Here is a 27,234-nt window from a genome sequence, read left to right on the forward strand (position 1 = left end):
CAGATAAAACAAAAATGTAGGAAGGGCACATGTCTATTGAAATATCCTATATTTTCAATTGATACTTTATTCAATTGGCATATTTTATTAACTTACCTGGAATACTAGTGCCTAAAGCAACAAATACTATGGCAGTAACTGCGTCTTTGATTCCTAATGTAGCTCCGAAATGTGAAGCTGCATCTCCTATAACTGCTGTAACTAGTCCTATACAGAAAATGGATACCACAAAACAGAGGTATCCTCTAAAAATATCTGTAAAATAAAGAATAAAGTTGACAGAAAGAAAAACCTTCAAAGCATATCATTCTAGTTTTGGATAATTGTGTGACAGTCTTATATTATTCAGGAATGAAACATAGTCTTGGTACATCCCAGTGCCCAACTTAAAGTTGAATAACTACGCTAAATTTGATAAAATTGAACGGTATCTTTTGTCAAAGATTTCATTTCATTTTTATATCGTTGGATTTGTGAAAATAACTGCTTTAAAGATAACAGTCACTCTCTATCTAACAAGGAATAAAGATTGACCCATGAACTACTAGCTCAAAGTTTTAATTTCTAAGGCATTTAAGTAGGACTTCTTTTTCTTCTTCTCTAAAACCCTTTATGCTCTTCCGAATGTCAGAATATTAGGATTTCAATCCTCTATTCCACTTTTCCGGTTTTTTGCTACTTTATTCATTTATCGTATTTATTTCCCATTTAAGAGCTACAAGTTTTTCTTCCTTTCCTTATCATCTTATGCCTTTTTGAATATTTAATTTTTCTCAGTGGACTTTGTGATGTTATTATTTTTATTTGTCTTTACTAGTTCAAATATTTTTCAAGTAGTTTGTTTCCTATTGGCTCCTGTTTGAGCTTTTCTATATATTTCTATATCTCATTTCTTATTCTCTAGATTCTCATTTTCCCCACTTTTCCATAGTTGTTTCTTCTCTGCTGTAGTTATTCTACTCTGTTTATTTGTTCATCACTCAAGTTTCACTTCCATATATTACAACTCTTATCAAGTTGTATATCTACATCTTCATGCTTTCCCCTATTTTCTTCCAGAATACGATCTTACATAGATGGTGTATTTTTATTTGCTTTTCTACCCTGTTCACTATTTCTATGTCTGTTTTTCTACCTTCTGTGTAACTGACTCCCAGATATTCAAATGGGACCATTTTTGTCCATTTATTATTAGATTTTCCCCTTTTTGTGGTTATTACCATAGTTTTGCATTTTTTGATATTTACTTCCATTGTAATTTATTTAGCTCATTGTGGCGCTAAAATTTGGTTTACTTTCAAGAGGAATTCCCCCAACTGATGTAAAATCTGTGAAATATTAATAATTTTAAGATTTATAATCAAACGAAAAAATTCCTTGACAAGACAAGAAAAAAAGATTTGGTATTCACACATTCTAGTTTACTGCTTTTCGCATGCGAGTTCAGTTGAAGATACTATGTTGTACTACTTAATATTCGGTTTATAAACGTCGTCTGCCCCAATGCCCATACCCTTTCAACCCTTTACATTTTTCAACTCCTGATAATAAATTGATCATGCAATAAATACAACTTTATTGAACTATATTTATTGGAAAAAGTGGACCTTTATTGCATTAGGGCAATAAATATTTATTACACTTATCTGTCATTATAGCATAGAGGTTTGTGATGAAGACAAACATAAACAATCAAATGAGCAAAATATTTAGAACTTTTTCTGTGAAATTGTGATGTGTTTCAAAGAGTTGCGCTTTTTATTTTATTATCAATCATATTTATTAAGTATTGGATTACGAAATTACTAGAAAATTCATTTTTTTCTATATAAGTTGCCATATGATTACAATTTATGAACACAAATGTAAATGCCTCAAACATACGCGATCACGACTACTATGATTTAGATAGAGCAACTCTGCAGTTCTAGAAATGTCAGTAAAAAATTAATTTTTTTTTGTCACGAACGTAGAAAAAATATTCTTTGCAACTCGTGCAAAAATGTTGCATTCGTTAGACAAATACACATCGCGTGCAATTGTTGCACGAATAACTATTATCCTGAAATTCATTCACGAATTGTGGAGATCTAAGATATACAAGTATTTTAATAAAATGTATCTTACTATATTACTTGAAACTAACTTCGTCTAATTTCAGTAGTAAGTCTTCGAGCTAGTTGGTTTTGTTTACATATTCAAATTTTGAATGGTAAAAAAAATCACAATAATAAATGAATAATGAATCTTTTTAGAGAAAACAATACGTCCAACAAGTTCTGTGCCAAAAAATTTCTCGTGTCACGAGATAAAACATTTACTTCATCTTTGATCCGTTTATACCCTTTGGACGCTCTTGAAAACACCAACTTTTTAATTGTACTGTGAATGATTAATTAAAACAAAGTTTTTAAATAGCATCGGCGGTAAAATAATTCTTCCTTTTCTGAAAACTCGTTTGGTACAATGACTTACCAGTTGGTGGAACAAACGCAAATAGTATTTTCCAAAAAATAGTGAGAAAATGCAAGGCGTAGTCTAATCCTGAAGGATCTTTATCATCTAAAGCATCATCACTGGAACTAACGGTTAAAGCCTCCATGAACTGCTCTTTCCAAGAGGAGGTTCCTATTAATAGCGATGCGTTGGCACGTTGAACTAATTTATCGACCGTATTCTGTAAAATAAAATTTTCTATACGTGAATATTCAATAAACAATAATAGGTTTCGTTACTATTTATGTGCGTCTCACATTCAATATTTTATTCAAAAGGCAAACTCGGTCAATAATGCTCAGAGCTTTTTCAATATTAATTGACAAACCTATTTTTTTAAAATCTATTGCATTAACATGAATAAACACCATACAAAATAAATTTTTACATATTTCTCTTGTCAACGTCAGTTGAATAAATCAAATCCAACTTTTACAAGTATCAGTTTGCTTCGACGTCTGCCGAACCATTTAAGACTTCTAGTGCTTATTTTCATTGATTATTGTGGTTAAAAAGAACTTTTTTAATCATAACAGAATATTATGAGCAAAAAATACATCCATTATAAGTAAGTGTTTCAAATTTGAAAAGGAGTTGAGCTGTTTAAATACCTCGAAATCCAAATGAAACTTGTCACTAACAAACATCAAAACAAAATGAAGAAAAGGATGTAAGAAAATCTGTAACTGGAACGGAGATTGAAGATTATTTAGTAATAGTAATGGTGAACTGAAATATATTTTAAAATAAAAAAATGATCGTGTAAAGCGTCAGTATCATGTTCGGTTTAACCTAGAGCTATCGGGAAGTATATAGAACAATTTGTGGAAAATCTATTCTCGTTTACGATCCTCTATTTTGTGTAAATTTTTGTCACAACCCCTGGATAGGAAGTAAACATTTATTAATCAACAAAGTTACGTTGGAATTTGCTCTTACAGGATTTCATAAGAGAGAGTCGTGATTCCATTAATTAAAATAGTATAACAAACTTAAACTCCGCCTGCATGAACGCTGGGTGGATTGAGTAGCTTAGCGATTGTGTTGCCGATCCCAAGCCCGAGAAAAGGAGGAGGGTTAGTGGAACGGGTTAGCAGCCCATCCACCGTAAAACCGAATATAGCTCATAGACCCACAAATTTGCCTCGGAATAGGACTGATTTAAAGACGACGACCCATGCGAGAAAAAGACTAACGAATTGGAAGAGGAGAGATGTTCTGCGATTTGCTACCTGGAATATAAAAACTTTTAAAAACAAAGAGCAAGAAGTTATGATAGAACTAAAAGACCACCGCATCGATATCTGCGCCCTTCAAGACACCAAAAAAAAAAAGGGAAATGGACAACGAATATACAACGATATCGATATATGCACCCGAAGATAATAAGCCAAAACAAGAGCGAGAAAGTTTCTATGAACAGCTTCAAAATATTACAGAATCACTACCACAGAATGAATCGATAATAATCCTTGGAGATTTTATCGTACGCATTGGTAACGAAGTGATACCAGGCGTAAAACAACGCTTTAACGAAAATATATTGAACGACAATGGGGAATTGCTGATGAACCTATGTTCGCTATGTGATCTAAGAATCAACAACACCTTCTTTGATCTCAAACCACAGTACAAATCCACCTTCCGTAACTCCCGGGGACTACAATCAACAATAGACTACATCGTAACCAATGGACATATACACCCCGCACAGATACAAGAAGTAAGGACATTAAACTCCGCGAATGCAGGAAGTGACCACAGTTTGCTTCTGGGAAAAATCAAAATGAAACTTAACCTAGGAAGGAATAGAGAACCAAGAGCACACACAGAAAAAATAAACGTCGAATCCATGAGGGACACAACCATAAAAGAACTATATAAAAACCGTTTAAAAGGGAAAATCGATAAAAACCCGATAGAAGAAAATGATGATATTAACAACAGTTGGAAGAGATTAAAAGAAAATATCATAGAAGCAGCAAGTGAATCGCTTGGAACTCGGACTATAAGACCACAAAAACAAGGAACGAACAAAACATTATGGTTCTCCAGCAAGGTCAAAGAACAGTGCAAAAAGAAAAATAAAGCGTACTTAAACTACATGTCGTCACAAACGGCAGAAGCATATAAAGAATACAAGAGAATCCGTAACGATACAAAAACACTAGTGAGACAAATGAAAGACAACTACTGGGAAACCTTCTCCAAAAGAATGGAAAGCGACTTCTATGGGTTACAAAAACAAATCTGGCGATTAATAAGAAATCAGAGAACAGAAGCAAATGCACTCATCAGAACCAGACACGTAGAAAGAGATACTTGGGTAAAATATTTAGAGGAACTATACAAGGAAGAAGAGACCGAAACCGAGCCAAATACAGCAGAGATAGTAATAAGTGATGAGACTAATATAAAAAAGGAAGATATAGAAACAGCACTCCAAAAACTAAAAAAACAGAAAGAGCCCAGGTCCGGATAACATCGCCAACGAATTACTTAAATTTGGAGGAGAGAAGCTAAACCAACAACTAACAACCCTAAATAAAAAAATATTTGCCCAACACAGAATACCAGATGAGTGGAGAAATAGCATTACGATTCCACTATTTAAAAAGGGAGATAAAAAAATGCCCGAGCACTATAGAGGAATAAATCTACTATGCACAACGCTGAAATTAACCACAAAGATAATAACAAATAAAATAAATGAATGTATCTCACTAGCAGATGAACAACAGGGTTTCAGATCGGGAAGATCCTGCACCGACGCAATATTTGTCATAAGACAAATAACGGAAACATAGATCGAATATAATCGACCGGCCTTCATGTGTTTCATTGACTTGCAGAAGGCCTTCGATCGAATACAATTAAAAGACATAATACACCTTCTCTATGATAGACAGATACCATAAAATGTCATTAAAATAATCGAAAATATATACTCAAAAAATACAATCCAAGCAAAAATAAATGATGACCTAACTGAACAGATACCTGCAAATAGGGGCATTAGGCAAGGGGACTGACTCTCTCAGTCCGCTCCTATTTAACATAGTGATGGATGAAATCATAAAACAAGTACGCAAACTAAGAGGATACAAAATGGGAAATAAAGAAGTCAAAATCCTGTGCTATGCAGACGATGCGGTACTGTTGGCGGAGAACGAGGACGATCTGCAAAGGCTACTGTACCAATTTAACAAAACAGCAAAAAAGTTCAATATGATAATATCAGCGGCAAAGACAAAATCAATGGTTACTTCCAAGACACCGATCAGATGTAAGCTTGTGGTGGATAACAAAATAATACACCAGGAAATGAAATTTAAATATCTGGGAATCAAAATATCTGGATACGGGGACGTGGAGACGGAAGTAAGAAACCAAGCTACAAGAGCCTCAAGAGCAGCAGCAAACCTAAATGACACAATCTGGCGAAATAAATACATTCGAACTGAAGCAAAAGCCCGCATATACAAGACCGCAATCAGACCTATATTATCCTATGCAGCAGAGACCCGAAATAGTTCGAAGAATAGCGGGAAGAACACTAATGGATAGAGAAAGGAGTGAAAACATAAGACGAATATGCGGGATAGATAATATCAATGACTGGGTACTGGATAGAAAGATAAAATGGAATGAGCACATTGACCGCATGACGGAAGAATGAATTGTGAAAATATCAAGGGACAAATCACCAGCAGGACAAAGAAGCATTGGAAGACCTAGGAAAAGATGGAGTGACAACCTACCAGGTGACTGAGCAGAGGCAATGACGTGAAGAAAAACAGGCAATGATGCCTATACACAGCAGGAAGAAGAAGAAGATAACAAACTTATAAACTACAATAAAAATGCTATAAAGTTGTAATAAACTATAGAGGGTGTCTCATAAGTAATGTCGATTTTTATATCTGTTAATGAGGGAACGTCATTGAAAATCAGTAAGATCTATAGAAGTTGTCGAATTAATCGAGATTCAAGTAAAACGTCGAGTAGAGGTGTGTAAACAGCTTCTTGTCCGCCCGAAAGATGATTGTTTTATTAGGCGCATTGTTACTTGTGAGGAAAGATGGATTTATCTAAATATGGAAAATCAGTGGATAGAAAAAGGAGAAAATTTTATCGAAGAAATATCCAGGTTTAGTTAACTGAAAGCGGGTTCACTTACCGCAAGGCAACAATACTATGTCCAGTATTGGAGAAGGGAGATAAAAGTTGATGAAAAATGAAGAGGGATATCACTTCTTGATGTATTTTACAAATTTTGGGTTAAGTTATGAAAAACAGTTTCAACGACTTTCAAGAAGAGAAAGAATATCAAGAAAATTTGAAGAAAGGAAGAGGATCAAGGGATCAGATATTTCCCCTCGAGACAATCATGGATGAAAGCTATTAGCGAAATCTATGCCTTCATAAAATATTTATAGATTATAAGCAGGTTTATGACACAGTAGATAGAAATAAAAGGTATGTTGCCTTTAATTCACTAGAAATCCCGAAAAAATCGTGAAGCTCAAGATAACGGATAATTCACATAGTAGAGTAACGAGTAAATTAATAAGATTGAAGGATTTATCTAGAGCATCAATAATTAGAATATACCCAACAGTAAAATGAGGAACAGTTACATATGGAGGTGAAACAAAGGCCGAAGAAACAAAACTGGTTTTATGGGAAAGGAAGATGCTGAGGAAAGTTTTTGGGGGAATAAAAATAGATAAAGGACTATAGAGAAGAAGAACTAACAAAGAAATGAAGAATTTGTATAAATGCCTATCAGTAACAAGATATATAAATGTCCAAAGAGTAAGATGGCTGGGGCATATTAAAAGGATGCCGGGAAATAAATTTACAAAAAAGATCTTTGAAGAAGAGGAAGGGAGTTCAAGAAGGAGAGGGAAACCATAGAAAAAATGGTTCAATGCAGTTTTGAAGAATATTAGGGAGGTAGAATATATAGAACGGCAGAATTCGAAATATTAAGTTTCGAATATATATATTACCCTCTACCCTCTATAAAAATCTGCTGAAAAATAACAAGAAATTTTAATGAAATTCCGGGATTAAAAAACTTTACATCATAAGGAGTCAATTATCGATCAATGTTTAAAATCGCAAGTTTATCTTCTTTGTATAAAAGCTGCATTTAAATGAGAAGGTCTATGCAAACTGGATAGAAATTTTGATTGTCTTATTTTTCAAATCGGTGTTTTCGTTTTCAATTGATGACCAGAAAGTTATGGTGTAAAATTGAACGTGCTGGGGAAACAACAATCACCTGCAATTTTACATTTAAAGAGATATCGGAATTAATAATGTAAAATTAAGAGAGAATTTTTCTCGTTACCAATGCAATTCATATTCATAAACTTTTCGTAGAGTAATATTTTTATATTATCTTCTTTAAAATATTCCAAAAAGCATGGAAATATATCTGTGTTATTACTGCTGAATTCCCCTTGCCAAAGTATTAGCTTATTCTTGAAAGTTAATATCTACCATGTAATTGAGTCTCAGGTCTGGCGCGGTGACCATATTGACTTTTAATATGTAAATAGCATCTTCGTGTTTCCCCTTTGTTGGTACCTCTGGAACAGCCGATACAGCAGATCCTTATGCATGAGGGAGTTTTGAAAACCCGCGATAGCGATCTCGAATATTACTGACGTAAAATAATAATTGTTAGCGCTTGTATTATTTTCATTATTTGTATTGAATTATTTTATGTTTTTTGTTCACCGCTGATCTAAAATGTTCGACTCAAAGTCTGAAACTTAACCTCAGAATTGACATCTGAATAGTATTGTAGTATTATTAACATGATGCCTGGCACACACTTTTCAGTATACTTGTCAGGTGACCTCGAAGTGTAAAAAGAAAAAAAAATCGTAAAAACTGGTGTAAAAATTGAGTTTACAATTGAAATTAATACATTCATATACGGATATTGAAAGATATGAGTGTTCAGATACTACATACAGATTATCGTAATTATTTGCAGATGTATGGATAAATCTACAGAAATGTTAATAGCAAGACGACAGGGGAATCATCAACGCCTTCTACTCAAGGAATCAGGAAGAAGTATCCAAAAACTTGTACAGAGAAGCAGATATGATTTACAGACCCATGCCGGTTACATGCCTGTGCAGATATATAGAATATAATTTTGATTTTTTTCCGGTTGCTTGATGAATAGACCTGAAGCGGCTAGCGCCCACGCTCTGGTTTACCTGCACAATTAAATCTTTCCAGTATACCGGAAGGTGTGTGCCAGGCCTAAGTATTTTATATGCATAGTTATGTGTTAAGTGAAGATAAATTAGAATAAAGTGAAAAAAATAAACGTTTGTGTCCCAAAAAGGAGTCGTTATTAATAAACATGTTTTTTCTTTCACTGAAACGACCAACATTTTCTTATAATTAATATTTTGGTGTCTTGAGCTTAACATCGGCACTTAATTGACGTAATCATTAAAATTCAACTTATTAGCTAGGGACCTCCTTGAATTTTTGAATTATTAAAAAACGAAGATAATTTGAAATTAAACGTCGTTTATTTTCCTAATTTGAGTATATACGTACTTATCATCTGGCAGCTTGAAGTTAATTTATATATTTATGACCTCAAACTTAAAATTAAACAAAGGATTTCAGTGTTTTCCTAAACAATTCAACAGTACCAAAAACAAAAAACTTATCAAGATAAGTTATGATATAATTAATCATTATTTTGAATAATTGTTTTTCAGAAGATCCTGAGCTAGGTTCCAAATATAAGAATCAAAAACCGTCTTCAGGTACGTCCCATTATTACAATAATTATGTTTCATTATGATTGACAATAATGTAATGTTAATTCTATGGAAGTAGATTATTAGAGCTTTCAAAAAAAAATTTTAAAAACTAGTATTTTCGCCTGAAAGTCGCTTTGGCCATAAAGAGATTAAACGCTTTAAATTTTTTTCGCAATCAATAACCTTTATTAAAGGGGAAATGTAGAATTTAAATTATTCGATTTCTCATTTCATTAAATGCATTTCATCAAATAAATAAAGGAAGTGTAGATTATCACTTTATTGTTGCAAATTCATCTCGCAAGCGTTCATTAAACATTAATTATTAAGCATTAGTTTTTAACAACAATCTGATTAATACATTTTTAGATATGTACAAAAATGTATTTCAAATTATCAACTATCGGAGATTTCAGAAATGTATTTTATTCATTTTAAGTTTCGTCGGAATAGATGGAAACAGTAAATTCATTGGTTATTATGTAAAATCAAAATAACAGTATTTTTTAAACTTTGTTTTTAGTTTTTACGCTGTAGATGGCGCCCTTTAATGTTTTGGAGTTCGCGACTTGAATATGTATTAGCTGGGTCCCTTACTAACATTGTGGTATAGTTTTTGTTAAAAACGCGCGTGCTACGACCATGAGTGAACGACAAGTGGTGACCACAGTAACTTAATACAATTCATTTTTTTCGTATGAGACAACATTAAAAACACGGAAATTATCGGCGCTTACGAAATAGATTCGGTAATGAGTGCGTAAGTAGTCTGCTGTATTTAAATTGACTAAAGCGTTCAAAGATAGTCGCGAAACCGTCGAGAATTAGCCGCATGATCGTCGACCAAGAACAATCATCACACCAGACAACATTCTCCACATAAAACAACTCATTTTGGAGGTCCGTAAAATGAGTGTTCGAAAAATTGTCTACCATTGAACTTCGAGCAAAAATTTATATGGCCGCTTTTTGACGCAAAATGAGGCGAAGAGGGACGGTTTTTAACGTGAACATTCACTACAGACGAAACATGGGTACACTATTATACTCCCAAAAGCAAGGTGTCGTCTAAAGAGTGGTGGAAGAAGGAGGAATGGGTGCATATCAAAGCGAACACAATCAGGTACGCGGGTAAGATTATGTGTACTGTATTCTGGGACCGAAGGGGAGTGCCGTACGTTGACTTCCTGCGCACACAACGTTCCATAAATGCTGCATACTACTCTAACCATACGTGAAATCCGCTTATCGCTCAAAACGGAGTATTTCATAAGATTCTTCTCCAGGATAACACGCACCCTCATACCACTCGAAACAATATCATGGCTTGTGCGCTTCCAAGTTGTCCAATGAATTCTTCGATACGGACATCAAAAACCTTCCGGAGAGGTGGTATAAATATGCAATTAGTGAGGAGAATTAACTAGAAAAACTATAAATTTTCTATAATAAATAAATGTGTCACAACGTGTGCTTAGATCATATTTGAAGCGCACTCGTATATAAATAATGAAATTTATTACCTTTCTGTCATATTTTCACTTGTTAAGACAACAAACTTAAAGAATTTTAGGCATATAAATGAAAAAAAAAACAGCTGAAACTTTGTTAATACTTTGTATGGCCAATATGTAAAATTATAATACATTATTTTAGAATGTGTGAAATTGTAGATATTAATTAGCCAACATTTGGATTCAATCTTTTGATAGTTTAAAACTTTTTCAAACGATAATAAAACATATTTCTTGGTAGAGTCATTCTTTGGTTAGGTTTCGCCTTTAGTACACGTAAGATCAAACCAATATTTTATTCTATTTTACTTTTCAAACACTTCTGTTGGTTGATTAAATTTGTAATAAACCCTCCATCTCATTTGACTTCCATTGTATATACCAGCCTGTACTTATTTACTAAATAAAATTTGAGAAATTACATTTGTCATTGACGGGAGAAAAGTAGAACTGTCCGTGTGATTTTCCAAAAAATTTTATTATATACTTCCGTTTCCGACGTATGTTTCAATCATCACAGCACTGGAAGGATATAAACGATTATATTTGTGTGATTTGTGTTTTAATTTAAATACTCTAAACCATTTCTATAGGATTAAATACAAAATACTATAGAATCAGCCTTAATGAAATATGTCCATGATTCTTGCAAATGCTATAATTAACTCGTTTTTTAAATGATAACTTTTTATAATTTGAAACAATTCCTTTTTGTCGGAATATGTTTCTTATTAACATTTGGATACTTTTCAAGAGTCCTTCAAGTAAGCACGGTTAAAGTATATTTTCATTGACAATGACGAAAACCTTACCACTTCATAATTATACTATCGCTTTCAGATCTCAATTATTTTATTACTATGCAAGAAATATGATTAATTCTTTTCCACATACCCTGCTATTATATAGTGTAAATCATTTTCCCTAAACTACCGACCAATACCACATTGTACAAATTTCATCAGTCGATGTCAATAGGGGTAATAAACTGAATCATAGGAGGGAAACGTTAGAGACAAAATATTGTGAGGGTTGTGAAATTGCAGTAATGTCACCGTGAAAAGCGATTATGTTATATATCACGTATGGAAAAGCCATGAGGCCTGAATAGACGTATTATTATCGAATGATGTGTATCGACAGATATTACTTTGATTTAATTTCACTGAAAATTTCCGATTACAAAAGATGAATTTATTATAGACAAAGAATTGTTTATTGGTTCATTTTACTACGGAATTGTGCCGAATTATATTAAAAAATTTTGTCTTGTAGTCACCATTTTTTTAAGTTCGGAACTTGGTCGTGATTTTTCCCATCATATTTGAGAAGTAATAACTTTCACCAGCTAGAAGTATTTCGATGAAGAGATACGTATCCTTCTTTTGTTCGAGTATACACTTCTAAATCGCACATTTTGATTCGAAACGATTTCGCAATTCGTTTAAAAGCCAATCAACCATCAAGCGCATTTCTTGAACAATCAACTAGGCACTAATTAAAGTAGGGAAAGTTCGAAAAATGATGTTAGTAACGGCCACGCAAATGCGTCTACTGATTTTAATTTCCTGTAACGATGTGAATAAATCGAAGGTTTTCATGTCTGGAAAAGGACCTTGCGTGATTTTTTCCTCTTTACTTCAAGGCATAAAATTCCCCTTACCCGACTTTTATTACGAAATTTTTGTTCAGTGTTTAGGACAGTACCGGACTATCCCACTTCTGAAAACAAATAAACTTTAAAACTAGTTGGATTAAATTATGTGCGAAACTGTTCTTATTATATAATAATTAACAATAAAAAAGTATGAAACTAATGATGTTTTCGAAAGCTTCAGGTTTTTAATTATTTAATTTTAATATATGCTTCGTTACTCATTGGGCTGATTGTAGGAACTTTTTTGTGGTTTCCTGTTATCACCTTTGTCTATGAAACATGTTACATATCTTTTTCTATTAAATCTTGCCACGGTACTGGATTCAATCCAATATGTCGTGACTTCAGACTGTCTGCCCTCGTGATAATTATGAGAAAATTATATGATCTAACTTTATATGAACGAGTTATTTAAAAAACTTTCTCTTTAACCGTTCTGAAGTTATAAAATATAATGAGTTCCTCTCATTTGAAATGTCTAATCAATACTCCTTGTGTAACCTAAATCTGAACATAACTGCAACCAAATCTGTAATCTGATATTTGAAAGAATATGCTTCAATAGATCCCAAAACGTGGTTTTCAAAAATCTTAGGAATCTTGTTTCATTCAAGGGACCATTGGAAAATTAGGGAACTATTACGTGTTTTTCCGAATCCAACTCATATTTCATTTGAAATAATAAATAATTAATATTTGAATTTGAACACTTTATTATAAAATAATGGAAAAGCAAACTATCAAGATTGATAGTACAAGGTATTCTTGATTACAGGTGTGAACTTCAATTGTCTTACGTTAACGGGTTTAACGTGATAAAACTGTTACTCTTCAGCTCCGCAAAAAATTGAGACCGATCAAATTTTTCATGCGAAAATAAAAAATATGATCGAAATATATTTATTCAAAACATCCGTATGATTAATTCATCCAACTAATTTTGGGATATTGTGTATATGTGTAATAATTTTAGATGGAAGGTGTAATAAATGTTCATATGGTCATGAGGTAAAAATTTTGAAAAATGTCAACGTCTGCCTACTAGAGGGGGTATAAATCCAAGTGAATTAATAAAATAGCCCAATATTTCGATTTCTGTTAAGTTCAGACACTACAAAACCGAGTACAGTCTTTGTGTATATATGTATATATAGATTTAGGTCTATTCTATTTTAAAATTATTTAAAAAAAACTAATTTTAAAACAGAAGAGACCCAAAATCAAGAACATTTAGAAGCATTATGTAAGAATGTATATATGGATTTGGGGTCTGTATACACTGCGGCCCAAAGGATCTATTGTGTCCGCCTTTCTTGCTGCGATACTGGAAAATCACCCAGTGTTTACAGCTGATCTATTAATCCCACTCCTTTTGAAAAGTTTAGAATGTGGAATGGCTTTAATTGCCAGAGATCTTCGTTTTCTATTTTATACTCACCCAGGTGTAGTGCTCTGGAGTTCCTTTGTATTTCACACATCGAGAGAATGTGGATAGAGGTTTCGTCCAGTGTGCAACTAAAAATTGCACGCCGCATTATCTGCTATGTCTAGCGTCTTCAGGTGTTTGTTGAGGCGACTGTGGCCTGATATAACTCCTGTTAGTATTCGTAAATTGTTATTACTTAGATTGATACATTCAGTAGATCTACACTGGTTATAGTTTCAGGAAGAGTCTTTGCCTGTCTAAGCCCCTGTAGGTTGTCCCAATAATTGGTTTTGCTCCTATCTACCTTCTTTTCCAGTACTTTTTCCATTGTTCTGTAGCTGATACCACCGAAGGGTTCGGGCCCATGAAGGACTTGTCTGCCCCCACATTAGCGGCCTTATTAGCTATTTCATTTCCCTTCGCTCCGGTGTGTCCCGGAATCCATTACAGGTCAATTTTATTGTTCCTGCAAAATGAGTTTTGATTTTATGATATTAGAGCTTAGAGCTCTAATAGCTGCTTGACTATAGGACAGGATGATGATAGTTCCTCCCTAAACTAAACTGAACACATTTTTCAATTACATATATTTCTGTTTGAAAAATGCTTGGTGCGCTACCCAGGCTTTCATAGTGTTTGCTTCTGGACCCGTACAATCCCCCGTATTCCAGTTTCGTCTGCTGTTTTTGATCCGTCCGTATATCATTTAACGGCATTTCTGTTCACTTCTTGTATGGTCTTTTGATCTCACTTGCTATCACAATTTATTATTGAGGTGACGTTGTTCTCAAGAGTAACTAAACTTTTTCGATGCAACGTCCCGAGTCATGTCCCAGGGCTGTTCATTATTTAAAAACGGGTTTTCTTTGTTGATTCCGTCTCTAAACATTCTAAGTGATGTTTTCTCTGCCACGCTTTCCTGTACTATGTGGAGAGGATGTAGGAGATTAAGAATCACTTCTAGTATAGCTGTTGGGCAAGATTTCATAGTCCCAGTTGCACATAACGTAGTGTTCAGACTAGTTTATTATTCCAAACCACTATCCCATATGTGATTATTGGTCCCACAATTGCCATATACATCTACACTAGGATTTTTGGTTTACAGCCCCAATTCCTCCCTGCAACGTTTCTGGACACCATTAGACACAATAAAAATATTAGGGGTCAAAAAATTTGAATCAGGTTTAAAACAAGAAAAACGGGCAGATCTTGAGTTTCATTGATCTACAGTTGTTGGTTGATATTTGATGAACAAGTAGATTCAAATTTATTTGCGAACAATCCCAATGACAAATGATAGACTTCAACTTAATTCAGAAGTTGGCAAATAACGATTTCGGCTACTAGAATATTAATATAATCAACAGCTAGCTAAATTAAAAATGTAATTGTAAAAGTTCCGATAAAACAGGGACGTAATACTATCTCTAATTCATTCATGCAGGTGGCCAAAATAGCGTAGCAAGGTAGACAACCTTGAGAAAAAAATCTATAAATTCTCAGTAATTCATCCTCGAAAAGTCATCAATCGATTAAGAAGGTCAATCTACTTGGAAAAAGAATATTTACATGAAAAATAGGTGAATATAGGCAGTCTCAAATCGATAACTATTCTTTGTCAAAGATATAGACACAAGAAAAATTTTAAATATTTATGAAATTCAACAATACGTTTTTGATGTTTTTATCAAAACTGTTGACTAGAAAAAAAGCTTCGCTTAATAACCATAAATTAATGTTTATGTCAAAAAAATTCAATTTACTCACACATCCGATATTTTCCTGGCGTGTGTATTTTCTCGAGAAATTTCATTTGGTCATAAGGTCGGTTCCTATTCTTGGTAATATGGCCAGGGGCTCTTAAACGACGTGTCACTGAGGTATAAACAACACAATTACGCACAGAAAATCTTGAACGAATTTTCTCGGGGTTTAGGAAGATAGAAGATAGAAGAAGGGAGGAGAACACGTCGATAAAACAAAAAAAAATAACTTCGTTACAAAAACTACCCTCGAAATATACTGAGTGAAATATATAAATTTTCATATACTGTGCTAGCGGATTTGCTTTGTTACAAATTATTTGTGGTTAAAACATATTTTCATTTTGATATTCATGTTGTAGGTGATCTTTTGATTAATATAATTAAGCTAGTATGCAATTGTGCATCACCTCTAATAAAGATTGTGAACTGTGAGTTTAAAATCGCTCTTTGAACTTCTAATCACCTGTTTTGCACATTTGGGGGTTGAATATTTCAAATTCCTGTCTCTCAAAGAATATATTTGTGAGCTTCTTTTACAAGTTTCTGTCTGAGTTTGAGTTTTGTTCCGAAAATCTTTTCTTATTTAGAAAATTACGTTGGAAAAGGTTATACAATGATTAATCAGTCAGTTTTTTCATATATTTGGATATATTATATATAGAATGTAGGAGAACCAGGTTCAGGATTTTTCGAGGAAAGACAATAACAAAAAAATGCAGACCTCCTCATCTATATTGTTAACTCATGATCAACATTTCAGCCCATTGCATGCATAGGCTGCCTTCTGGTAAGAACAAATATATGTGAATGCACAGAATAGGGTTAATAAATCTTAGTAGCTAGGATTATATATTCTTCGTGAATAATGTTATTTACTGAGTTCATAGAGAATATTTGGTTTTCGATTATTTTTCAACATCACATTCATAACAACAAATTTGGAATTGGTCACGTATGTTTATTAAAATCACAAATGGTAGTGGAGCCTACAAAATAAACAAAATACTTTTTAAACTGGGAGATAAACAAGCAGCAAGGTAATTTCACCCAGCGATTTATGTTTGTATTGCTTTATAGATGCCAACTATATATGACTTATTATCATATATACGCATAATTTTCAATATAGCATCAACTGTTAATTATTTTGGATTTTTTTATCACATAAATTATTTGTTCTGGAGTTCAAATGTGTAGTTATTTGGCTTGTGTTAATAATTTAGTCCTGTATTGTATCTAGAGAAATACCCTGGTTTTTGTTATTTTTCTTTCTATGGATAGTATAGTCTTTTTTGAATATCCATATAATATATAAATATTTTGCGATAAATAAACATATAAAAAATGTAATGCACCCTACCTTGAACTCTTTACTTTCCTTGATCCTAATTTGAGCACGTGTTATATCTCCCAATCGGGGCTTTCCCAAAATGGCGATTTTCTCTCGTTCGGTTCTATCTTCTGGATTCTTCTTTGCCGCTTCTTCTGCTAAGTTGGCTAATTCGTCTAAAGAAATATATCATTAAAATTCAAGCTTTGATTATACTTACTGATTAAAAGCGACAAAATTGATAAGTAAAAATAAGGATTAGAAGAAAATCAGGATATATACTATTTCTTTCGACAATAAATAAACATTACGAAAAATTTTAATCTGCGATAATGAATTTGTGGTTTACAGCAAGAGAAAACCTCATCACAATGTAGAAGAAAGTGGTTATCGTGTACATTATTTTCACTTGAAAACTGATACCATGGCAAAACAAAACGAATTACAACCGCGTTAAGCATTTTCTAAAAATTCAGTTATGTTTCCAATCTTGGCGAATTGATTAAATGGTAAAGAATGTGGTGAAATGAATGAAAACAACTATTTTTAGTATATTTAAAAATTTTATTGTTCTAAGCTAATGAAAAATGTTAATGTGAAGACATCGAGAACTAAAACACTTTGGCGCAACTGAGTATAAGAATTATAATAAATTTGCGAGCAAAAAAATCGACTCAGGCGACACTTCTGCAATCACAAGTCACTGGCAAAAAAACTGAACACGAAATTGTATTTTTCTTAGTAAAATCTTAAAGATAATAAATAGTATTAGCTATTTGTCATTTTTCTTGTTATCAGAGTCCAACAATATGTTATGATTACCACCTTTTTTATACTTTTATATACTTTTTATTAATTAAATCTTTATCCTGATGAAAGTTTACCTACCTGACCCACTACTATCAAATTTCAATCGATACAAATCTCCCTTAACAACAAATAAGAATTCTACTGGAAAATGGATACAACAAGTGATAAAGCAGCTTAAACGGTCACCCTATTGCGACGAGGCCAGAGTCGGCCTAGAAATGGCCAGTGAGCAGAGTATGAGTCACTCTGCTGTTTCCAGAGTTTAGCATCGATACCAAGAGACTGGTAACTTCCATAGAAGACGCGGTCGGGCCTTCACTGGTGTTTAAGTCCTAGAAGATTTCAGAGAAACGCATAGAATAGTTGTGAATGGCTGGACAGTCAGAAGAAGACTTGAGGCAGCTAGCCTTGAATTAAAAAGGCTCCTACTGACCCCAAATTAACCCCACCACACCAATCAACAATGGGGCTCCGTTCTCTTCTAAGATAAAAGCAGAATGTGTCTGTATGAAGCGATAGAAGAGGGCGAGTCTACAGAAGACCTGGAGCATGATTCGCGGAGTGTTGTATAAACGAAAACGTGGCTTTTGGAGGAGGTTTTTTTGGTGCTTAGGGGCATTTATGAAATGAACTTAAGAGAAAAGTTCGGGCTAGAAATCTTGCACTAGCCATTAAATCGGACCTCAAAACGCCACAAACTGAAGAATGAGATAGCATCGAATAAAAAATTTAATCGATCCATGAAAAAACGATTGAAAGTTGTTATTAGAAGGGTAGGGAACACTAAATATTGATAGATTAATTTCAAATAAATTATTATTTTGACGAAGCTTCACAGTTAATGATTTTTTTTCATTGTTTAAAATTTGTTTCGTTTAATATACAGAATAACATAGACCATTCATTATAAAGCTACGACTAAGGGCTTTGAGATGTTAAAATTAGATAAAGAATGGAAGCTACAGATTTTTCGCTGAAGACTTTTGACCGCGTGCGTGCGGCTTGAGTCGATTGTTTTACTCACGAGTGTAAAGGCTACAATATAATTAATCTTTTAATCAAACAAGCGACTAATTATACAACTCGTTGATGATTTAACCATTCGATAAAAAGAATAAACCAATCGATTTCCTAATCCTGACCAGTGTAACAAAGAAAATACTAATGTGTTTTTTTGTCACGAAATTAATGTATTTTGTTGATAAATGATGATAAATTTGATATTATTTCCTAGTCATTAACATGTCAAAAATGAATTCATTTCATTAAGTGGACGTTTCATAGCAGTCATAATTATAAATCAATTCCTATTCTCTGAATTGTATATTCAGTCAATCTCAAATTAATTTTCAGGTATCCGGAATCTAAAGTATGAAAATACGAAAATGAATAACTTAATCTAAGCCTACAGTATTTCTAGATGTCACATAATATCACATATACGAATTTTAAATTCCGGAATAGTTAATAAAGAAGAAAGCATAACAACAACAAATAGGATAGAAAAAATATATTGAAGATACGAATTTATATGAAAGTAGACTCACTAATATGAATTAAATTATCAAGAAATATACTGGAGAAGTTTCACATTACAGGGATACGTATGTAAATTTAAACAGAAATATCGCTGATTATGTAGTGTTTATAGTCAAATAAAAATACCTGCAACAGAATCGAAAAATATATAACGAAATAGAAAGAAAAGAATATATAATGTAAATTAGGCAAAATAAAACCAAAATAATAGAATGAGAAATTGATAAGAAAATAATTAAAAATAAAACCAGCATTAGAAAATACAGAAAAAAGATTCATAGAGAAGAAAGAATATGAAGACCAAAAATAGTTGTAGTTCTAAATACCGTATAGATTAGGTATTCCAGATAATTTGAACTCCTGTATGATGAGTTAAGGGTTGATATACAGAAATGTTTTTCAAATTATCGCTAGTATAACCATATTTACTTGAGTATCATTCAAATTAAAAATTATGGCAAGATTGTAGGAAATATGTTATGTTCAACTAAATTGCAAGTCTCAAACTTTTCATGTTTTTAGTTAAAACACGTGTTCTAATAATATAACCAGAGAATATTAAAAAGTATTTCTATATTGATTACTATCCATAACAAATTACAATTATCGATTTTACAACTTTTGTAAATAGTTATTATTTAAAATTATAGTGAGTGCGATAGACACGCTTTATATTTCTAGCTTTTTATATCTTAAATTAACTCTATATCATTTCAAAATTGATTGTAATCCATGACAAAATTCTGTATTATCACTGCTATTCTATTGAATTCTTCCTATGTATATATTGAATGTAGATACTCTGAGACCCTTTTCAATGATAAATAGATGAAACTAAAAAAAAGGTTTCCGATTGTAGTTGTAGTGTATTTTTGAAATGACTCACTACATTATTCCAGCGAATGGTTTTGAATAATATACGATTACCAAATGAAGGTGTAAAGTTTGACAAATATACGTGAAACACCATGCTTTCTGGTGTGAAGCATCGTATAAAACTCATTTTTGACACACTATATACATTTTTATATTATATTTCTACATAATTTTTAGTTTCTTTATACTGATGTTAAGTTGAAAAAATACCAAAGCGGGTTTCGGACAACCTACATAAAATTAAGTGTTGAGAGAATGGAGTTCTAGAGAAGTTTACTATCTACTGTGAGTCCCAGATATTTCCTCTCTGTTTTCCACTCGATTACTTGCCTGCCTAGATTGATGGGCATGAGGTTGAGTTTTCTCTTCCTAGTGAAAGAAATGAGGTAGGTCTTGCTCGGATTGACGTTTAGCCCCACCGATCGACACCAGCTTTTTGTATAGTTGAGTTCTCTTTGAACTATGTCACAGAGTGTATTCTCAAAGCATCATTTTGCTTCGATGACTATGGCGCCTGCATATACTTAACAGGGTTCTTTGCTGTTCTGTTCTAGTAGATAGTAGTTGTGCTATCCAAATGAAGGTTGACCTATCTACTCCTCTCGCATCTAATACTCTTTTGACAGCGTCGTGTGGAGTGTGTCAAAGGCGCCTTCTATGTCTAAGAAGGCGCATACTAAGTTTTCTTTGTACGTCAGAGCATTCTGTATTCCAGTTGTCAATTGTACCAAAGCAGTCTCTGTAGATTTGCCTGTTTGGTATGTGAATTGATATTGATAGAGGGATTTCCACTTCAGAATCTTTGTTCTAATGTAATTTTCGAACATTCACACTCTATAGATAGAAATATGCAATTCGATAATAATATTATAGACAAAAACAATAAAAATAATGATATATTTGTATTTTCGTTATTTTACATGAATGCAAATCTGTGATAATATTGGTTAGGTCGTACAAAAATCAATAAGTCATTGAAAATTTCGTAATTAATGTATGAATATGTATTATTATGTTCCAAATAAAATCAAAGATGATTTACGTAGATATATTGGAAACGAAAACAATAAACAAACAAATTTTATCAAAAATACATTCATTATTCATAAAAAAATCGCCCCATTTGCACATTATTGAATCATCGTTCAATCTAGACATGATGTGACAGTGGAAGGTCATGAAATTTTGCGCACAAAGACATCCTCTGTCCCACATAAAAATACCAACGATCGACGTGCACATTTCAACATCACTGGACAAACTATAAGACTTGCAAATGTGTTTTAGCCTAGCATGTGTGAGTGCTGGTTAGTTTTCTCGCGCAATTAAAAGCAATATAGGGCTCTATCAACCAGCGCCGAGCTTGATTTTGAGTCTACTCTTCCTATTGTGATCAATATTATTACTAATATTCAACAGGAGTAGGAATCTAATTTCGGATTTTTTTATATTTTATAAGAAACTAGTTAATTGTCTACCAAGAAGTAATTTTCTCATCAGATAAACCGAAGAAAATCAACGTGTCAAACTGTGGAGATAAAATTTAAGCAATGCTCAGAGAGACGTCTCAACTCAAAAACTGCATCTTTCGCTTAAGGCCGCTTGACATAATGCATTTGCATGCATTTTGTACATAGTTTTAAAATTCGGCTAAAAAAGGACTATTCGTGTCAAGAAAAAGGAACGAAAAATAGAAATACGATAGTAAACGCACCTAACCTAACTTAACCTGACCTGACCGAATCGATAGCATCAACGAATTTTCCGGTCCCGAAAGAGCAATAAAAACAATAGAAATAAATGAAAAGCAATTTTATTCCACAAAAATATAATTACTTTGATGATCCTCTTTCATTGGAGGTCAATCATTCTTTCCAGGATACAAAAACTTCATATCTACAATGATTACATCGAATGGATCCACATTTTTTCGCCAGAAAATTCATGAAGATGCCGGTCCAAGTTACTTCTGATTGCCCCCTCTTCTTTTTCTCTTGTACCTTCAGCTGGATTCAATATTTTGGATGTAGGTTTTTTCGGAAGTTCATCCACAAATATTTATACATCATTATTTGATTAAATTGATGTATGAAAATAATTCAATGCATTTGATTATTTTCATTTGGGCTCAAATCGAAGTGTTTTGAATTTGGAGCGACACTATTGAGCATTTCCATAACCAAGTTATCGCCATTTTTAGACCTAAGACAACTTTTTATTCTAACCACACAAACACGTTTAGGAAATTACAAAAATAAATAAGTCCTACCAAAAGCACTGAAAACACATAAAATAACTAAACAGCATCAAACGCCCTTACAGTTTGTTTTGTTAAGTTCAGCGATATAGAAGCCAAATTTAGCGTCATCTAGTGACGTTGATTTTTGCCAATAGCAGCTATTATTTGAAACAGTGGAATATGATTAGAGGATATAATTGCAACAAAGTAAGAGTAATGAAAAACGATGAAAAAACTAATGCTAACGATAGTTTATTTGATAAATCAAGAAAATACTCTTTCGGTAAACAGTATAGATCTCAAGAATCTTTATGCGTTGGATCAACAATATACAATAATTCAAAGAAGTAATTTTAGCAGCAGTCTTTTTATTCGGACTTCATGAATATCCAACAACTATTTGGACCGAGCCTTTGAACTAATTGATGGTATTTTAAAGCTTCTATTTACAATATATAAAGTTTAAAAGTTTCGCCACTACGAAGGGATAGCTTTATTGTACAAATTACGCATAGATCTATACATCTAGACATTTATAATACGTAACTTTAAGGACAACTGGTCTTATACATAATACATTAGCCCAATCCCCAAATTTCTCAACTTCGTGTAGGAACCGTATAATTTTATTATCCCACGAAAATTGCTAGAACGAAAACGAAAGTATTCTGAAAACAATACGTGAAAATGATGGAAATTTCTCATTCACGAGGGCAGTTTGACGGAAGATTGACTTTTCAATAAAACAGTTATTTCCCTGTAGAGAAGGATATTTCGTTATTTAACATATTCCTAATTGAACTCTACACACTTATCAAATCAAAACATACGAGTGTATCACCAATTGGGGACCAGAACGTGATCAGCAAGGAGCAAAATCAGCTAACTACGAGGGATGTGGCACTAAATATTAAAATAGATCAAATCATTTTTCTGTAGTAATAGTGGGGAAATAGGTAGATGCATTGTCGTGACGACAACCGTCAAGTACAATGGTACTGATTTTATTTCTGAAGTAGTTAAGATGAATGCCGATCTCGGATATTCAGAATCATTCATATTTATAAGACTAAAGTAAACAATCACATAAAAATCATTCCATGGAACGAATAATATGTACACACCTTTTCTCGGTTTCTTCTATTGTTTCTTTACGTAAAAAATAATGTTGGTCAAGTACTAATTAATTTTTTGTTATCATACTTTGAGATACTTGTAATAAATATACATGTGAGGGAAATAGAAAATTTTAAAGAAAAGCTGCATACAATGTGAAAAGCTCATCAAAAACCAGTTAGTAGAATATGTGCTACCTTATATTTTTCCAGGAATTATAGAATCATATTCACGAATAAATAATTTATAAATAATGACTTTATACATCTCATGTTTTATATCAGTTCCTATATAAATCGAAACTAAAAATTCTAATCTCAGTAAAATTGTGATAACATTGAATGTGAATATTAATTTACGTCTTACTTATTCTTGGTAGTTGAAAAACTGGAAAAAATATTTGATAACCTCGCATTCCTTCATAAATTTTTATTGGAATTCCTAAACGATTTATCACTCAGTTTTAGCGAATATCTCCATTTTCGGAGAATTTAAAGTGTCTTTTTATCATGATTATAGTTTTAAAGGAAGCTGTAACGAGACTATTCTTTGAAAAATAGTGTTCAAAACATTTGATCACGAGTTAAATTTAAACTACAAAGATAAAACTTGTTTCAAACTGTCAATACAACAAAAATTGACATTAAAACAAAAATAAACAGAATAGAAGTGTTAATTGAGTTTAAAAAATGGTCGTTTTTGAAGTAATTTTTTTGTAAATTACGAATACGACATCAAAATTCAGCCTGGTGGTAAGCTTTGATTTAGATACCTGGATTGCCTTGAAATTGGTGTTATTGCTATATGTCGCCTTGCTTTCGTTTTTGTCGATCAATATCGCTATATTTGCCTCGTAGTGTTCAACACAGAACATATCCTAAGAACAACATGGCGGATTTTCGATGCCAGTGCCCTGGATATTACGTGCAGAACTAATCTATTAACGCGGTTCATTTAAATTTACAACGCAGAACATCTACTGTATTCTATGTTATTCATTTTCATCCGATTTCGCAGTTTCCTTAATCCACTATAAAAAACATCTTAGAACCTTGGACACGTTTATTCCCAAAAAAAGTATTTACATACATTTTCTACTAAACTAAGGAAATTAGTAGACATTACAATATCACTTTCTTACAAAGTTAAAATGTATATGTGAATAAATACTAACCAGAAATAAAACATTAATTCAGTTCAACAGATTGTATATCATTACTATCATTTTGGAATTTAACCAAAAAAATATTGCTATGAATACAAATGAGCCAATGAACATAAACGTTTGTTAATGAATATATATCAAGGTACGTTAAAAGGTTAAGTTGATCTGCCCACCAACATAAGTCAAAAAAGAACAATATTGATACCAGAGATACATAAAATATCACAGCACTTTAGTAGTATTATGAATAAACTATATCAATTTACCATAGTTGAGTAGAGACTTGTTTTGTACATAGAAAGAGCAAAAATTTTATCCTGTATAGTCCATCATTTTGCTGTACCCTGTCTATGAATATTTCTTAACTGTAATTAATGAATTCTTTCGTTACATTCAAATTTTCTATTATACATTTAGGTGTTTCACACATCTCCAATGTCTTTAAATGCTCTTTGTTATTCTTCAAACTGTTTTTCAATTTTGATATTTTGACTGTAGTATCCCGATGAACTTGATACATTACCATTTTTCTAGGTGTTAAATTGTTCTTACTAGTTCCAGCTACAGTCAAAAAACCCGATTTTTGTATGTCAAATCTACCAATTTTCTCTGTAAAAATGTAATTTTAAAATTCACTTGAAAACTCCATTGGCTCTTCTATAGGTAAATTGCCAGATATTAAGGCATGTACACTAGGATTATCAACTCAATGTTCTTCGACGATCATATCAGTGTCTAGTATACCTGTATGAATGCTCTTGGTTTACTATACAATCATTAACTTTGGTGTAACTGTAATCTTCATAAATGTAAGTAGACAATGAAGGCAGATGAGAGGTACGAGTAGATGGGATAGCTTTATACTTCAAATGTTTTCTAAGGAAATTTGTAAAATCACTTTCCAGTTGATGATTTTCATGATTTTCCCGCAAGCGATAATTTGACGTTGAGTATTGAATTTTACGAAATTCTTACAACACACATCAGGAAAGCGTTTGGAAAACTTAAAGAAATGATTATATATCTTGATAATTGTGACAATAATGACACATTTTTATTACACGAGCGCCACGCCATTGGTAAGTGGCAGTACTAAATTTGTTTTGCTGAAATTTAGAGCAAGTCCACTTTCTTATTGGGTATGTTTTGTGCTGTTTAATACATATATAAAATCATAGGACTTTTCCGAACCTATGATCGGATCAACCCGATCATGATCTGGATGTTTGGAAACTAACCCGGATTTATTCGGAAACTTATCGAGTTAATGGTGTTGTAGTTATATGATCATCATCCTTTCATTATTATTTTTCATTATTTCATCGTTATTTCATTTGTCTTTTGAACATTAAATATGTTGGTTACTGAGGTTTGCGGCTTTTACCCTTTTCGACATTTCAACATAAAAATAGCTTATTAATATTGAAGTCAATAAATATTATATAATAACTGCTCAATTAATATTAAATATTAGAATCTATTAAATAACTTATTGAATACAATAGAAGAATTAACGCACAAAAAGGTGTATATAACAAAATTTTGATTTGATGATCCAATTCTCACCTCTATTTGAATCTTGTACAGTAAAAACGAAACAAAACTATAGTAAAATCACCCTAAAGATAAATAAATGGTTTAATGCAATAAAGAAGTGTTTCATTATTGGTCTAATTAAACTACAACACAAACAGTTCAATTTCAAATAACTTTGAGGTTCATGCACGCTAACAGCGTTTCATTTTTTATATAAAACCACGGGTAAACAAACAAATTAGTTGTTTTATTCTATATGAATGAAATTTTGTTTTTTAGACTCTAAATACGTCGAAAATACAAAAACCTTTTCCCTCATTCTATTAGTACACGGACTTGTTTGTATAATAGAATGACTGATGGTTCAAATCTGAGTTTCAAGCTAAAGTTATTCTTAGATCCATTAAACACTTTTTGTGAATATACAATATAGCTATTAACATACAATGTATAGATGAAGTTAGAAAAGTATACAACCAAATCGGACGTGAGTATGGGACAAATTTAAGAGAAAGAAGAACATCAAATGTTAGAATAGTGTTCATTATATAATTGTGAATAACCTAAATTTACTCCTCAACAAAATTAACGCAAGAGATCTTTAGATTTCTTTTATTGACTAAATTTAGTTTGTTGTTTTTTTTAGTCCCATAATCATTATTAATACTTGTAGTTGCTGTACGAAACATGCAATTTTTTGTAAAGTATGAGAATGGATTGAAATAAATTTGCCCTTACGCTTTCGATCTCTGTAACTACGTTGGAACAAATACCAATCTTACCCCCGAAGAGTATGCTGCAACTATTTATGTTTAAAATTCTTTGCTGGTTCTAAACTAATTGTTGATGTGTGGACTGTATTATTTATTAATAATATTAAAACATGTGTTAGTTGGGTTTTAATGGTGATATAACAACAACACATTTCTAATTAATACAAAAAATAGAAAAA

The 27,234-nt window shown here is 32.3% G+C and overlaps 1 protein-coding gene across 3 annotated transcripts in view; it reads right to left on the bottom strand.

Annotated features, from left to right (window-relative positions):
* The window catches only part of LOC130451849 (sodium/calcium exchanger 3), an 83,709-nt gene that overhangs the window by 7,881 nt on the left and 48,594 nt on the right, over window positions 1-27,234 (bottom strand). For 2 of the 3 annotated variants that reach the window (XM_056791163.1, XM_056791162.1), the window contains 3 exons: window positions 17,032-17,177; window positions 2,476-2,677; window positions 97-255 (listed from right to left, as the gene is read on the bottom strand). In XM_056791163.1, coding sequence (XP_056647141.1) covers window positions 97-255; window positions 2,476-2,677; window positions 17,032-17,177 — 507 coding nt within the window. The remainder of the gene's footprint in view (window positions 1-96; window positions 256-2,475; window positions 2,678-17,031; window positions 17,178-27,234) is intronic. The other variant, XM_056791164.1, reaches the window with a different exon arrangement.

The sequence above is a fragment of the Diorhabda sublineata genome, chromosome X, assembly GCF_026230105.1.
Source record: "Diorhabda sublineata isolate icDioSubl1.1 chromosome X, icDioSubl1.1, whole genome shotgun sequence".
NCBI classification, from domain to species: Eukaryota; Metazoa; Arthropoda; class Insecta; order Coleoptera; family Chrysomelidae; genus Diorhabda; species Diorhabda sublineata.